This window comes from Macadamia integrifolia, chromosome 11, assembly GCF_013358625.1.
Source record: "Macadamia integrifolia cultivar HAES 741 chromosome 11, SCU_Mint_v3, whole genome shotgun sequence".
Classification (NCBI taxonomy): Eukaryota; Viridiplantae; Streptophyta; class Magnoliopsida; order Proteales; family Proteaceae; genus Macadamia; species Macadamia integrifolia.
The window spans coordinates 27,285,610-27,301,505 of NC_056567.1; the positions used below are offsets into that span (position 1 = coordinate 27,285,610).

Consider the following 15,896-nt stretch of genomic DNA (forward strand, 5'->3'; position numbering starts at 1 on the left):
AATAAACTCACACACCCCATGAGTGTACAATGTTGGATCCCAACCTTCGGCCACCCTATACCCCACACTCATACACCACGAGCATGCAGTGCCAGAACCAATCTTCGGTCACCTTGCACCCCAATATCTACAGTACACTCACACACACTCTCACCCTGGGTATGCAGTGCTGAAACCCAACCTTCAGCTATCCTGCATCCCAATTATCCACACACACATATTCATAATTCATATCATTATGTAATATACACATTCACTTCAAGAACATATTTATAATATGCAAATGACATTTTCATCCACATATGCATTATGACATAAATATTCCATAAAAGTCACACAAAGTTCTCTCACCTTGAATCTCAAGTGTCGGTGGACAGTTGATGACCTCATGCCGTGTTGTCCCATCACTTCTTGGTTCTACTCCTACACACATATTCACAACTCATATCATTATGCAACATACACATTCACTTAAAGAATAAATTTATAATATGCAAATGACATTTTCATCCACATATGCATTATGACATAAACATTCCATAAAAGTCACAAAATTTCCTCACCTTGAATCTCAAATGTTGGTGGACAGCCAATGACCTCGTGCCACGTTGTCCCGTCACTTCATGGTTCTACTCCTAGGATACATAAGATTTTTGAGAAAATCAGTCATCCATAGGGAAGTGGGACCCTAGGGCACATGTTCTAGCTTCATTTCCTATTTTCCTTTTCTTTGAATCATTTTCAAGTTGGGGGTTTTGTGATTATAAGGCTGATTTATGTGTGGGGGATGTTCACCTACTTCAATTAGCTTATATTTAGTGTGCTTAGTGGGTTAGTTAAGATAAGATTACACAATGTATCCAAATTCCCCGAAGTTCCCTTCTTCTTCTTGCTCTTATTTTGGTCACTGGAGAAATGAATGGGTAAGAGTCTATTTATAGCCACTTAAGTTGCCTAAGGGTTGTTTGGAAAAATAATGAGGTTTCATTCATTACCAGGTTAATCCGTTATTTAGCACTAACGGGCCCACCTTGGGGTGTCCCAATACATTAATCCATCCCTCAGTAGGTGGTACCAACCAATAGAGGTGGTTTGAGGTGCACGGGTGCGAGGGCTCTGCACCCACGACCAACCGGTTTTGGCTAATACTCTCTGATGTGGAGCAGTTAATAGAGGTGCAGCGCATGGGATCACTAATCTCTTAATCAATCATGTGGGGATATGTATGGCTGGGTTACTATTTCAGCATTGGCCTTTTATTTGGAAGAATAAGGGATTAGAGATAACGTATGACTGTGTTACCATTTTAATATTCTATTAGTTTCTTTAAGAGTCTTATTTTTATATTCTATCCTTATTAGATGTTTCCTATTCAGCCCCGAGAGTTTATTAAATAAGCTGTATGAGAATGTACCAGTAGCAAAAGATGGAATAAAGATTGTAGACGTTCTTACGTCCGACTTGAATGATATCGAGTCCACTTCGTCTTCCATTCTACATCAACTGGTATCAGAGCTCGTGTATGATCTTGGTATGGCAGATGGTCAGCAAAACAAAGGCTTACCTCAAGGTGGTGATCATGAAGATCTTCAGCAACCACTCTTGAAGGGAGAATTCCTGCGTACGTTGAGAGAGTTTCGAACATCCTTGATGGAAGAGATTCGAACACTCCTCGTTGAGTCTGCACCGGAAGGACGGACTCGCGTAGAGTACGACATCCCCCCTTTCCCTCGTCACATTCCGCCAGGACTAGCGAGGAGGCCACCCACCGTCAATGAGGACCTTAGTGACCCCAATTCCAGCTCTGATGAAGACCCCCATAACATTCCAAATGTGGTTTGGAATGCTGGAATTCGTCAACCCCACCACCCCTGTCGTTACCGACAAGAGCGTGCTCAACCCCCAACTAGAAATGAAGACTTCCGTATCAAGGCTGATATTCCCACCTTCTATGGCAGTGTTGATATCGAAGGATTTTATGACTGGGAATATGAGGTGGAACAATTCTTTAACCTCATGGACGTGGTAGAGGATCGTCAAGTAAAACTGGTGGCGTATAAACTGAAAGGAGGTGCGGCAGCGTGGTGGAATCAATTGCAGAACTCCAGGATAGGACAAGGAAAACTTCCCATTCGATCATGGCAATGAATGAGGCAGCTCATGCGAATGAGATTCCTCCCACCAGACCATCGACAACTAATGTACCAGCAATTACAAAACTGTGTACAAGGCACCAGGACTGTCACTGAGTACACCAACGAGTTCCTCCGATTGCAAACTCGTTGCAATTCGACAGAGACCGAAGACCAGCAAGTTGCACGTTACATCAATGGGCTGAGGTATGCAGTCCAGGATCGTATGGCTTTGCAAACAGTTTGGAGTATTGACGAGGCATAGAGCCTGGCTTTACGGGTTGAGACTGTCCACTAGGGGAAGTCGTTATAACATGGACAAAGGAAAACATCCCACATCTGAGACAGGGAAGACGTCAGCACCTGTGCAACGGCAGCCTGAGGGTCGGGTTCCAGCCAGAGGGGGTGAAGTGAGTAGGCCAACCCTCAAACCCACCTCTGCTCCAGCACCATCAAAAGGTCCTTATGGACGTGCCGAACCCCTCAAGTGCTATCATTGCGGAGAGCCTGGCCATCGCTCTAATGCCTGCCCTCAACGACGATCTGTGAACATGGTTGAGGGAATCATGTTCGATGACTCTGATTCAGATGGAGCAGACTTCAAGATAGCAGAAGAAGAGGGAGAAGGAGTCTCTTGCATCATTCGCCGACTCCTTCTCTCACCCAAGCCAGCTGAACCGACCTAACGTCATATGATTTTTCATACCCACTGTTCAGTAAAATCAAGGGTGTGCAACGTCATAGTGGACAATGGTAGTAGTGAGAATATAGTTTCTTTGCTTTGGTCAACCATCTGAAGTTGACAATGGAACCTCATTCTTCACCTTACAAGATTGGTTGGATCAAGAGCGGATTGGCAATCAAAGTGTCCCTTGTGTGCAAGGTTCCTATTTCATTTGGCAAAAGCTACAAGGAAGATGTGCTTTGCGATGTGGTTGATATAGACGCATGCCATATTTTATTAGGTCATCCTTGGCAATTTGATGTGGATGCCAAACACTTGGGTAGAAAGAACATTTATGTGATTAAATGGCGTAGATACAAAATTGCTTTACATCCTAAACCACCCTTGGAGACTCGGTCTAGAGAAGGCCAGGAAAACGACAAGGCACTAGTTTCCTTGACAATCTCTGAACCAATATTTCACAAAGATATGAAGGAGGCTGGGGAGTGCTACGCCTTTATTTTTAAAGGAGACCACACCACTAATAACCAGATTCCTGAGTCGATCCAAAGGCTGTTGTGCGAGTTCAAGGATCTCTTTTCAGAAGAGTTACCTAACGAATTACCCCCGCTAAGAGACATCCAACATCACATCGATTTGGTGCCTAGAGCAAGTTTTCCAAATCTTCCCCATTACCACATGAACCCTCAGGAATCTGAGATTCTTCAAGAGAAGGTAGAAGGGTTATTGAAGAAGGGACATATACGGGAAAGCGTGAGTCCATGCATAGTTCCTGCACTGCTTGTTCCAAAAAAAGATGGTAGTTGGAGAATGTGTGTGGATAGCCGTGCCATCAACAAAATCACTGTTCGGTACCGGTTTCCCATACCCCGGGTTGACGACATGTTGGATCAGCTAGAAGGTGCTCAGGTGTTCTCCAAAATTGATCTCCAAAGTGGGTACCACCAGATCCGAGTTCGACCTGGTGACGAGTGGAAGACCACTTTTAAGACAAAAGAAGGGCTTTATGAATGGCTTGTAATGCCATTTGGGCTTTCCAACGCACCAAGCACGTTTATGCGGCTCATAAATCAGGTACTTAAACCATTTATTGGGAAGTTCGTAGTTGTTTATTTTGATGACATTTTGGTTTACAGCTGAAGCACTAACGACTATGTAAAACATTTAAAAGAAGTGCTAACAGTACTGAGGGATAATCACTTGTATGCTAATTCAAAGAAGTGCACTTTCCTGGAAACCCATTTACTGTTCTTGGGTTTTATCGTTAGTGGCAGTGGTATTCAAGTCGATGAAGAAAAGGTCCGCGCAGTAAGGGATTGGCCAACACCAGTCTCCGTTAGAGACGTGCGCAGCTTCCTTGGCCTTGCTTCCTTTTATTGTCGCTTTATTCACAACTTCAGCAGTGTCGTTGCCCCCATCAGTGGATGTCTAAAAAAAGAAAAGTTTCAATGGAACGACGAATGCGAATGGAGTTTTGTCGATATTAAAGTGAAGTCGACAACCTTCCCAGTGCTTGCACTACCAAACTTTGGGAAGGTGTTCGAGATTGAATGTGACGCATGTGGCGTAGGCTTCGGTGGTGTCCTCTCCCAAGAAAGGCGACCAGTGGCATACTATAGTGAGAAGCTCAATGATACAAGACAAAAATGGAGCACCTATGAGCAGGAATTATATGTTGTGATTCAGTCCCTCAAGACATTGGGTGCATTATTTGTTGCCCAAAGAATTCCTAGTCTACACAGATCATGAGAGTTTGAAATACTTTCAAACTCAAAAGCACCTACATAGGATGCATGCCCAATGGGCCTCCTACCTAGCGAAGTTTACCTACACTATTAAACACAAATCTGGTGCCTCCAATTGAGTGGCCGATGCCCTGAGTCACCGAGCAAAATTGTTAGTTACGATGCGGACCGAAGTGGTAGGTTTTGATTCCTTCAAGGAATTGTTTGAAGAGGATGATGACTTCAATGACATATGGGAGAAGTGCACCTCAAGGCAACCCATAACCGAATATCATTTTCATGATGGTTTCCTGTTCAAAGGGAACCGATTGTGCATCCCTGTGAGTTCGTTGCACGAAAAGCTAATTCAAGACTTGCACAGAGGTGGCCTTAGTGGTCACATGGGGCGCGATAAGACCATTGCTAGCATGGAAGAGCGCTATTACTGGCCACGATTGAAGCGGGATGTGGGAAACCTAGTTCAAAAATGTGATGTGTCAAGTAGCAAAGGGACAGACACAGAATACTGGTTTATACTTGCCCCTCCCTATTCCAGATGCAATTTGGGAGGACTTGTCCATGGACTTTGTGCTCGGACTTCCTCGAACTCAGCGAGGACTTGATTCTATTCTAGTCGTTGTCGACAGGTACTCAAAAATGGCTCATTTCCTACCATGTCGTAAGACATCGGATGCATCAAACGTGGCTAAACTGTTCTTTCAAGAGATCGTACGCCTACATGGCATGCCGAAATCAATCACTTCTGATCGCAACTCGAAGTTTCTTGCCCATTTTTGGGTTACCTTATGGAAGCAGTTTGACACTAGCCTCAACTATAGTAGCACTGCACATCCACAAACGGATGGACAAACGGAGGTTGTGAATCGCACCTTGGGGAATTTAATTTGAAGTGTTTGTGGAGATCGACCCAAGCAATGGGACCATGCACTTGCGCAGGTAGAGTTTGCCTACAATAGTGCAGAACACCGCTCCATTGGGCGCTCTCCATTCTCAATTGTGTATCAAAAGGTACCCCAACACTCACTCGACCTGCTGCCATTCCATCGAGTGCCACGCACAAGTATGGCAGCTAAGAATATGGCTAAGAACATACAAACCATTCAGGCCGATGTCAAACGTAGACTGGAAGCGTCTAATGCCAAGTACAAGGCCATGGCCGACAAGCATCATCGACACAAGGTGTTCGAGGTTGGGGACATGGTGATGGTGTTCCTACGCAAGGAAAGGGTTCCAGCTGGTACATACAATAAGCTGAAACCGAAGAAGTATGGTCCATTTCAAATCCTTCGGAAAATCAACGATAATGCATATGTTGTAGATCTGCTGATGGATTGGACGATGTCCCGTACCTTCAATTTCGCAGACTTGCATGATTATCACTCTCCTGGTGACCTACTCTACCCTGATGTCAACTCGAGGACGAGTCTTTCTTCAAGTGAGAGGGAACGATGTGGAGCAGTCAATAGAGGTGCAGCGCATGGGATCACTAATCTCTTAATCAATCATGTGGGGATATGTATGGTTGGGTTACTATTTCAGCATTGACCTTTTATTTGGAAGAATAAGGGATTAGAGATAACATATGACTGTGTTACCATTTTAATATTCTATTAGTTTCTTTAAGAGTCTTATTTTTATATTCTGTCCTTATTAGATGTTTCCTATTCAGCCTCAAGAGTATTTTAAATAAGCTGTATGAGAATGTACCAGGAGCAAAAGATGGAATAAAGATTGCAGACGTTCTTCTTCATTATTCAGCTTACGTCCGACTTGAACGATATCGAGTCCACTTCGTCTTCCGTTCTACATCACTCTCATTGAGGGATGCTCACTGGTGAAGGCTGAATTTGTTCCTTTATATGGAAATGGATCCTTAAGTTGTGAGGCCTTGGACTGACCATCTCTTATGTGTCTGGAATCCCTTCCAATTATTGAGGCATGAGTAGCAGGTGCAAGTGCGGTTGTCTTTCCCTTCCCGACAAAAGACACTTGCTATTCAATGCTCATGGTACTGGTGTCCTCCGGTGCCTCATCTATACATTTAAAATAAAAATTTTACGGCACGAGTATAACAAAGATAGCCAACTATACAAAAGATGGTTTATGTTGGTCCCTCAAAGGGCATGTTTGGCCCTCAAGAAGGTAAATTCACCTTCCCATTTAAAATTGAAACTGTGCAAGAAACTTATTTTTTTATTAAAGCCTCTAGGTGAATATATATACTAGTGATAACCTATTCACCCCCTGTAGGTTATCCAACAAAATTAAGTGATCCAAATTAATGTTGTTATTGATAGTAGAAACAATTGATTCATCATTTTGTTTTGTTTGTTTATTTATTTATTTATTTTTTTGTGTGGCTCCCACTCCTTAGGGGGTTAACTGTCATTTGTGGGTAGTGTATTGTTCAGTTTACTATCGAAGGGGCTGGTAGCCTAGTGGAATCCCCATCACCGCATGCCCTACTATTGATTGTTGGTCCTATGGAAGCGGTGCTTGCCATATGGGTGCTTCGGCCTGGGGGCTATGATCACTATCATGGAGCACCCTCTTTATTTATATATAAAAAAAGGTTTATTTTACTTGTTACCTTATCTTTTCATTCTTTTTACCCTGTTGCTTGTTGGGTAGCTCCTTTGTATTTCTTAGAGCTTTTTGGAATAATTTTTTATTCAACAAAGAACCAAAAATTGATTTAGATTTCTTTTTAAATCTCTTTCCTAGTACTTTCGAGTACTTTGAAATAAATTAGGAAACAACTTGGACAAAAACAAGTTGGAAAATCCATTTTTAAGTGGGTTCCTAGGACACTAAAAATATAATATTTTGTAAAATATAATTATTTTCAAATTATTTTAAAATATAATTTTTTTTATGACGAATTATATCTAATCATGAGGTATGGATTGATTTTTAGATAATTTCACCAGCTTTTGGCATGGTTAACCTTCTTAGAGGTATTTTGATCATTTTTTAGCAATTTTTAAAACTTCCCAAAAGACAAAACATCAACAAGAACTAAATAAGACCTCCAAAACTAAAATTTAGGCATTGCACATCGTTTCAGGACATCCATTCATTATTATGATGCTTACGTCGGAAAACAAAATGAGGCAACTACAATTTCTTGCGAATAACTATTGGTGATATGAACAACCTATTTTATATTTCATTTTGATGGTGAAGAGATGAGGAAATGTGTACTTTTATATCACACTTTAAATTTCTTTTTTAGCAAAAGACTGCGCATGGTTGTGCATGGTGCACGATCATACATCAAACCATTGAATGGGTACAATTGTGTATGATACACGGGTTCACCCATCCAATAGTTTGGTGCACGATCATGCACAAAATGTTCCCTTTCTTTTTTAATCATGTAGAAAAAATTTCAGTACCCCTTCTGTGTTTTAGGCCAATGCCGATTGTCATGAACCATAGGCACATAAAAACTGATTTTCCTATTTCTTGGTGTTTCGCTTGTCATGTAGATGCCTCTTCATGAAATGAGAATGGGTTGTGCTATAGCCTGACAGAATTCAAGGGGGGGGGTCATGAGGCTTGAATGCTTTGATTACATAAAAAAAGAATGGGGTGATGTCAAGTAGTCACTGTGTTAATTTTTTCCGCTACAACTATGTAACAATTCATCCCAAAGTGCTTTCCTCTCTCAACCCAAATGTATATTCTTAGAATAAGAGGATGGGATTATGATGGTATAACTTCAAGTGCCAACAATAAGATATTAGAGGAAGCCAAACACAAAAATTTATTAGGAAGTGCTATTTATCATATATTTTTAACATTATTACTACTAAAATGAACACACAAGTTATCTTGAGAAGTCAATATTCTTAAAAATTTCTGAACTTCATTATTAGAAATGCCAATGTTCTAATATATATATATATATATATATATATTTATATTTATATAGACTTGCATTTGAAAAATACCATAGATTCAGTGGCAAAAAGGGGCAACTAAACACATTCATTAAAAGGGGCAACAAAAGAACAAAATAAAGCATTGAAAATGAGAATGTCACAAAGCTATAAGCATAATGTTTCAAGATGTCAATGGTGTGTGTGTGAGAGAGAGAGAATAATAATTCCTTCCGTTGGAATAAAAACAGATGAATAGAATTAATAAAAAAAAATACAATGAAGAAGAAAGGATAAAATTGTCTAGTGAAAGAATTTCCACTTCATGGTTATATATAAATAAATATATATATATATATATATATAAAGCTAATTAATGATTTTGAGGGTTCTTGAAGTTTAGATGGATATTCTAGAGAATGAGGAAAAGAGCTAAGATAACATAGAGATATGGATTGAGAGCAAGGAATCCGGCCCTACAATTATCCAGAGTTCAAATTCAAGTTTGAATTTTGAAAAAAGTGGAGTAGATAAGGAAGGATTCATTAATGGCAGATTTCAGTGTAAAAAGATTCCAAACAGAGAGGAATCAGTTACCATGTTAATGCTTTCTCTCTCCTTGAAGGGTTGATCAAAGAGATGCCAATTTCAATTTTAAAAGAGTCCTTGGTTGAGGATGAGGAGGATGAGAGTTATGTGGAAGAGATTTTGGAAGGTCAGTATATTGTTGAGGTGGATTCAGGTTTCAACTTGGTTTACTCAAATCTGTTGGCGATTGAGGAGGAGAATATTTTGGTGTGCAACAAGGATATCTCGCTAGCAAATAGGGAGGAGGATTTGGAGGAAGGTGAGTTGACAATTATTCCATACATTAATGGTGTAAATAATGGAGAATTGATGGGGAGATTTTCAAATGAGGAGGAATTTCCTCATCAAGATACGTTGGTTTCCTCTTTGGAGAAAAATAAGGAGTTTGATGAAGAAAAATTAGGGGAGGAAGCGCAGGTTTTGAATTTGGAGAGCAAAGTTAGTAAGAATTCAAATTCTAATGAAAAAGAATCTAAGGTTGTGGAATGCACCAAGGGACGAGATATTATCTCCAATTTGAACCTTATCCAGGATTCTCTTGACATTGAAGGTCAGCTGGATGATGATGTGGCAAAGTTAACATACTTTATTAAGCAAAAGGGGGGCGATTCAGCCAAGAAAATCTCTTATACTAATCATTTGACCACAGTTTTACCTTCCTCAAAAAATCTGGTGGAGAATATTCTTAAAAGAGACAATGTTGACATAGCAGATGGAGAGAAAAATGGTAGGTTGATTGAAGATTTGACTCTCAAATCTGTAGTAGATGCGATTTCAAGTGAGCTGAGAATCTTGTAGATTACGTTATTTCTTCAGAGGAAGAGACAAAATTGAATCATAGTGAGGAGGTGGTAGATCAAGTTGAGTTAAACCACAGTGAGGAGGTGACCCATTAAGTTGATAATATAGAGGATATACATTTGGATTTTTCAGAGGAAGCATCAGAGTTAAATGAGGAACGACGACCCTGAAATCTTTAGAAATCTGACCCATCTAGTAGTGAGAAGCTTTCTGCGGAAGAGTCGTTGCATGAAAAGTGCCCCATACTTTCTTCGCTCCCGTGATTGTGCTACTTAACTCTTTCATAACATGTTTTTCTAATTGTTAAAGCTTTTCTTTCTATATTAGATGAACTATGTTACAGGGTTTGTACTGTTTGATTTAGGGACCTCTCAACCTTTCTTTTGGTCTACCCAAAGAAGGTTGTAGGGATTGTCTTAATCTGTACTTTTATATTTTTCTTTTTTCTTAATACATACAAATTACCTATCGAAAAAATAAATTTGTATCCGTTCTGTGGAGAATGGCTCGGGTTACATAAGTCAGAGATGTAAATGGATAGTCAAAAATTTGAATTTGATTTGCATCCGTATCCATATCCAGGCAGAAAATATAAAGATTCAATCTATATTCAGTCTTTTTACACAGTGTTTGCGAGTCAAGGTTTAAAATTTTGGAATCAAGACCAGAATCGGTCGCAACTGATTTCGAACCAATTTTGTTTCGAATCGACCAGAATCAGGATAAAGTGATTAAAAAAACTATAAAATCAGCCATAAATCACCCTAAAATTGGATTCTTTACCATTCTAGATCGGCTGGGAATAGGATCTGGCTCAAGCCACTCTGATTCCGATTCTTCAAACACTGTTGCTAGTGTAAAGGAACTAGATTGGCTAGGATCAGGATGGACTCAAATGATAATGGAGGGTTAAAGATAAGAGAGCAATTGAAGCTGAACTAGTGTTGGATTAAGAAATGAACATATCATGCATATACACAAAGACCGGTTACGGCCGAAGTCCTGGACACTCGTCTAAATGAAAAAAAAAAGAAAGAAAAAACACAAAGATCGGTTACAAATGAAGTGATGGATTGTCTCAAGGCCAGGGTACACGCTAACAACCTCTGTGTCTATCTTTCTCCTCCTTGCATGAACTAATCTCGCTATCTTCCAATGTATGATACTATTTTATATATTGCACATTATTAGTGCATTCCGCTATGTCACTTAACAAAGAAAATCCTCTTCCAAGATTTGTACTTGCATTATCAATTTATATTCTAGAAAGGGTATTGAGGTAATTTATGATTTCGGGTGCTAATGGGGAGGGAAGAATTGGATAATGATCTTACTTTTATAAATAAAGGTCAACATTTGGGGCATTTGGCCTTAAGAAATGTATACAGTATATGAAATTTAAAAAGAAAATAAAAAATTATTATATAAAAAGAAAAATATTTTTCATAATAATAATAATAAAGAGAAATTGAGAAAATGCCTTGGTTTAATCTGGCAGACTGAATTTGCTATGGCAATGATGTGGATCTCTCTCTCCCTTGTCTTCCTTTGAATTTTTATGAATCATGCCTCAGATCTATTGCAAGAGTTATCGGAAAAGATTTCAAGATTGATGGGCTGGCTAAAATACTATCGAGATCTAGATGTTGCATCGAGAATGATCTAGATAAGCATGATTCATTTACTATGATGTGACCCTATAATTAGACTCTTAGTCAGATGAGTTTTATCGTTAACTATTATCCTTTATTGTACCAAAGCGAAAATTAATACTTTTCCCCAATTCAACTATAATAAAGATATAACGATACATCATATTCATTCTTCTCCTCCGGGTCCTTTTCTCTTGCCTGTGAGTGCTCTTCCTCCTCCCTGTGAGTGCTTTTCATCCCGCCTCTAAACTTTCCCTCTACACTCAACCTTCCCCCAGTGAGTATCTCTTTCCCTATCCATGAATCCACAGGAAGAACCACCCCCACCCCCACCCCCACCCCCAATCTCTGAAGAAGAAGACTCCCTCTTCATTGACAATGATGTTGAAACAGAAGCGGAGATCACCAGCGAGAACACATTGGTGGGACTCGTCCTCCCCGGCAAACTTCACCGTCGACAAGCTGTGTACGATGGCCCACCCACTGCTTAGAACCCTAAGTATCCCATCCAAATCTCCCTCTTAGACCAAAATAAATATATGTTCAGATTTTACCATCCCTAAGACCTTCAAAACACACTTGCAGAAGGATCATGGAGTGTCTCAGGGAACTTGCTCCTTCTAGAAAGATGGAATGAGGATAACAACTGGAGTTTCACTTTACGGAGTTTTGGGTCCAGTTCCACGCTGTCCCAACAAAGCTCTTCAAACTGGAGTTGGCCAACCAGCTAGCGACGAAGGCAGGCACCCCTATCATGGCCCTTCTGATACAAGGCTCTCAGACGGGCAATAGGGTCCAATACCTCCACTGCCGGATCAGAATAGATATAACTCAAGCTCTAAAGTCTGTTATCTCCATTAAAAGACGCTCAGGCTCCAGGACGTCAGTGATCGTTCGTTACGAACGCTTCCCAATGTTTTGTTACCAATGCGGCCTCATCGGTTATGAAGTTTCCCGCTGTTCGCAGCTATACGACAGCACCACCTCAAACCCGTGGAAATACGGCCCTGATCTCCGTGCTCAAACACCAGACTCAAGGTTAGTCGATTGTGCCCCAACTTCCTCCTTCTCAAGGATTAAAGTATCGGTATCGATCGCTATATCGATCGGTCAAAATTAAGATACGTATCGTATTGTATCGTAGATACACTAAGATACGTTAAAGATACACATAAATGGATAGGAAACATTTTTGTAAACACTTTTGCATAAAGAATTTGTTAAAAAAAGCTATTGATAATATGTTTTATGCATAAACACTAAATTGAGGGTATCGTACTAAGAATTCAAGGTTTGTAGTTGTCCCATAAATGTAAAATCCTTGTTCCCAACCTTGATTTTCACTTTAGATAGAGAGAAATATGGTTGACAGCAATTTTGGAACAAAAACCCTTCAAAAAATCGTGTTTTTTCTGAAAATTACCCATCTTGGCCATTATATGACCATAGCGCATGTACCGATACTCACCGATACGTATCAATACTCATCGACACGTACCGATATATATCAATACTCACCGATATGTGCCAATATATACCGATACATATCGATCGATACATACCGATACGTACCGATCGACACATACCGATACTCACCGATACGTACCAATACATACCGAAACGTATATTTTACCTCAATTTTATAATTTTCATAGTCGTATCGAGGCATATCGTATCATATCGATGTGTATTGGTGGTATATTGATGCATATCGGTATGTATTATAGGATATATATCGATACGAAAGGATTTTAAAAATTTCATGTATTGTATCGGTGTGTATCGTATCGATCGGCTAAATTTAAGATACGTATCGGAGGGTATCGTATCGGTATCGGAGATACTTAAAATCATGCTCCTTCTACAAGCGTTCATCAGCCAACACTTCTCAAGCTGAAACCACCCACACTCCGATGACCACATCTCATTATCTCATCGCCGCTGTAGAAAGAGACACCCACTCTCCCCACCAAGGTTGAAATCGTCTGCAATTCCAATCTCGTACAATTCCGTGCAATACCATTTTCAGGGGGTGACATGTGTATTGATACCAATACAATGGTTTAGATCTGATACAACTAATAAAACATTAAATCAGTGAAAAGACATTTAAATCAGATCTGGACTATTGTATTGGTATCAATACACGTGTCACCCCCTGAAGGTGATATTACACGAAATTATATGAGATCGAAATTGCAGACGATTTTTTTCCCCAAGATACCTCCAATACTCAAGCCATAGCCCACCTCCCACCCGTCCCACACACACCTCAGCAGACCACCCCTCCGTACCCTATCCAGTACACACATCATTGCATGCCACCATCCACCATCCACCATCCACCATCCAGGGTCTTTCACCGTACCCCCACATGTCTGCTGCAGGCCTAACGGCATCTGAAATTTGCCCTCATTCCAGCTCTGGCCACATCACGACATAAGGAATTTCCACACCCAATATTGGCCAATCATTACCTGGGCCATCCCTAATTGACTCTGCCATTTTACAGATCTCATCACTGCTACCCAACCTGGCCCACACCGATATTAATCTTCTGATATATAACCTTATACCACACCTAAACCAATTCTCCATTACGCCAGAAATTACAGCTGACAACCCTCCTTTACTTTTGGGACCCCCAATAATCAAGCTCAATGAATCACACCCACCTTCACCATCCAGACTCCCACCTACCCCTCCCAAGGCAACCCTACCACAGACTGCAGGTTCTACTTCCGCCACCTTTAACCCTTCATGCAACACCACACCTCCATTTGGCTCGCCCCCTCTGAACCTTAATGCAACACCCTCCACACCCTCCTCTCCCACCGCCATGGAAACTTCTTCATCTCTGAAAACCACTCGGCACCACTTAACCACAGAAAATACTCACCCAAAAACAACACCCAAAAGAGCCTGAAACTCCATTTCAACACCATCCCCACCACACCACAACAGAACACTCATCTCCCTACGAAGAGAATGACCATTTTTTACCCCCAGAACCCTGTGGCCGCTGCACAGTTGCAGCCCCACGGGCAGTCATGAAGCTATTGAGTTGGAATTGTCAAGGTCTCGGGAGCAGCTTGATAGTTCGATCCCTCTGCCAGCTCTCCAAATCAGACCACCCCGATATTCTCTTCCTTATGGAAACCCGATGCCCCCTTCCTAAGCTTAAACATCTCCAAAAACAACTAAACCTCTCTAATCTTTTCTTTGTCCCCCCCCCCCACATCGGCACTGCTGGGGGTCTCTGTCTCCTCTGGCACTCTCATGTCCATTGCCAAATTCTCTCCTCCAATACACACATCATCGATTGCAAAATCAGCTCCACCCATGCCCCTTCCCCTTTCTTCCTTACCTGCACTTATGGACACCCCATTCGATCCGAGAGACAAACTGTTTGGGACCAGATCATAGCTCTGGGCAACAACCGTGTGGAGAACTGGGTTCTCTTGGGAGATTTCAACTCCTTTCCATCATGGCATGAGAAGAGCGATGGTAACAAGACGGGCTCTAGAGATATCCAACAATTCAAAAACATGTTGAATGCATGTCAACTTTCTGACCTCTAGCTAACGGCCCCACCTACACATGGATTAATACGCAAGCTGGGCCTGCCAATATCCGAATTAGGCTTGATAGGGCTCTTTCAAATGCTCAATGGAGAATTGCCTACCCCGACGCATCGGTCTTTGTCCGACCTGCCCTTGGCTCAGACCACAACCCTCTCTTACTAGATACAGATTACAAGGTATGCAATGGAAAACGCCATTTTAGATTCGAGAGGATGTGGCTCCGCCACCCTGGTTGTGCAGGCGTAATCTCCTCGAGTTGGTCAGCCCAACAAATTGGATCTACCTCGCAGAAGCTCCAAGCAAAATTGACCCTCTGTAGAGATTCCCTCTTAAAATGGAATACCCAAACCTTTGGCCACATTCAATCTCAAGTCCGTTTACTTAATGAGGAATTATCCAAATTGCAATCCCTTCCCAGCTCTCTCGCCTCCCTCTCATGGGAAAAGGATATGTCCAATCTACTCAATGAGTATCTCAGCAGGGAAGAGGAGCTCTGGCACCAGAAGCGTCTCACTTGGCTTCAGAGTGGGGATCAAAACACAAGCTTCTTCCATGCAAGCACCCTCCAGAGGCGTCAACAGAACAGAATCCTTAAGGTCAAGAAAAGTAATGGAACCTGGGTAAAATCAGAGAAGGAAGTATATCAAGAGTTCTCTACTTACTTTTAGTCAATTTTCCAATCTAAAGGGATCGTCGACTCTGCCATGGTCACAATTCTTCAGAGCATTGAACAATATATTCTCCACTCAGAAAATGAGCTTCTCACCAAGGCCTCGGAGTCTGAGGAAATCCGCAGTGCCCTGTTCTCTATGTACCCAACCAAAT

The 15,896-nt window shown here is 41.2% G+C and overlaps 1 protein-coding gene across 1 annotated transcript; it reads left to right on the plus strand.

Moving 5' to 3' along the window:
• The first annotated feature begins 4,723 nt into the window (after window positions 1–4,723).
• On the plus strand, window positions 4,724–5,164 carry LOC122093034. The gene has a single exon (XM_042663301.1). It carries the CDS (start codon window positions 4,724–4,726, stop codon window positions 5,162–5,164), a length of 441 nt encoding a protein of 146 aa, XP_042519235.1.
• The last annotated feature ends 10,732 nt before the right edge of the window (window positions 5,165–15,896 follow it).

Coding starts and splice junctions, on each gene's coding strand:
- LOC122093034 (XM_042663301.1), top strand. CDS start 4,724: ATGCGGACCGAAGTGGTAGGTTTTGATTCCTTCAAGGAATTGTTTGAA.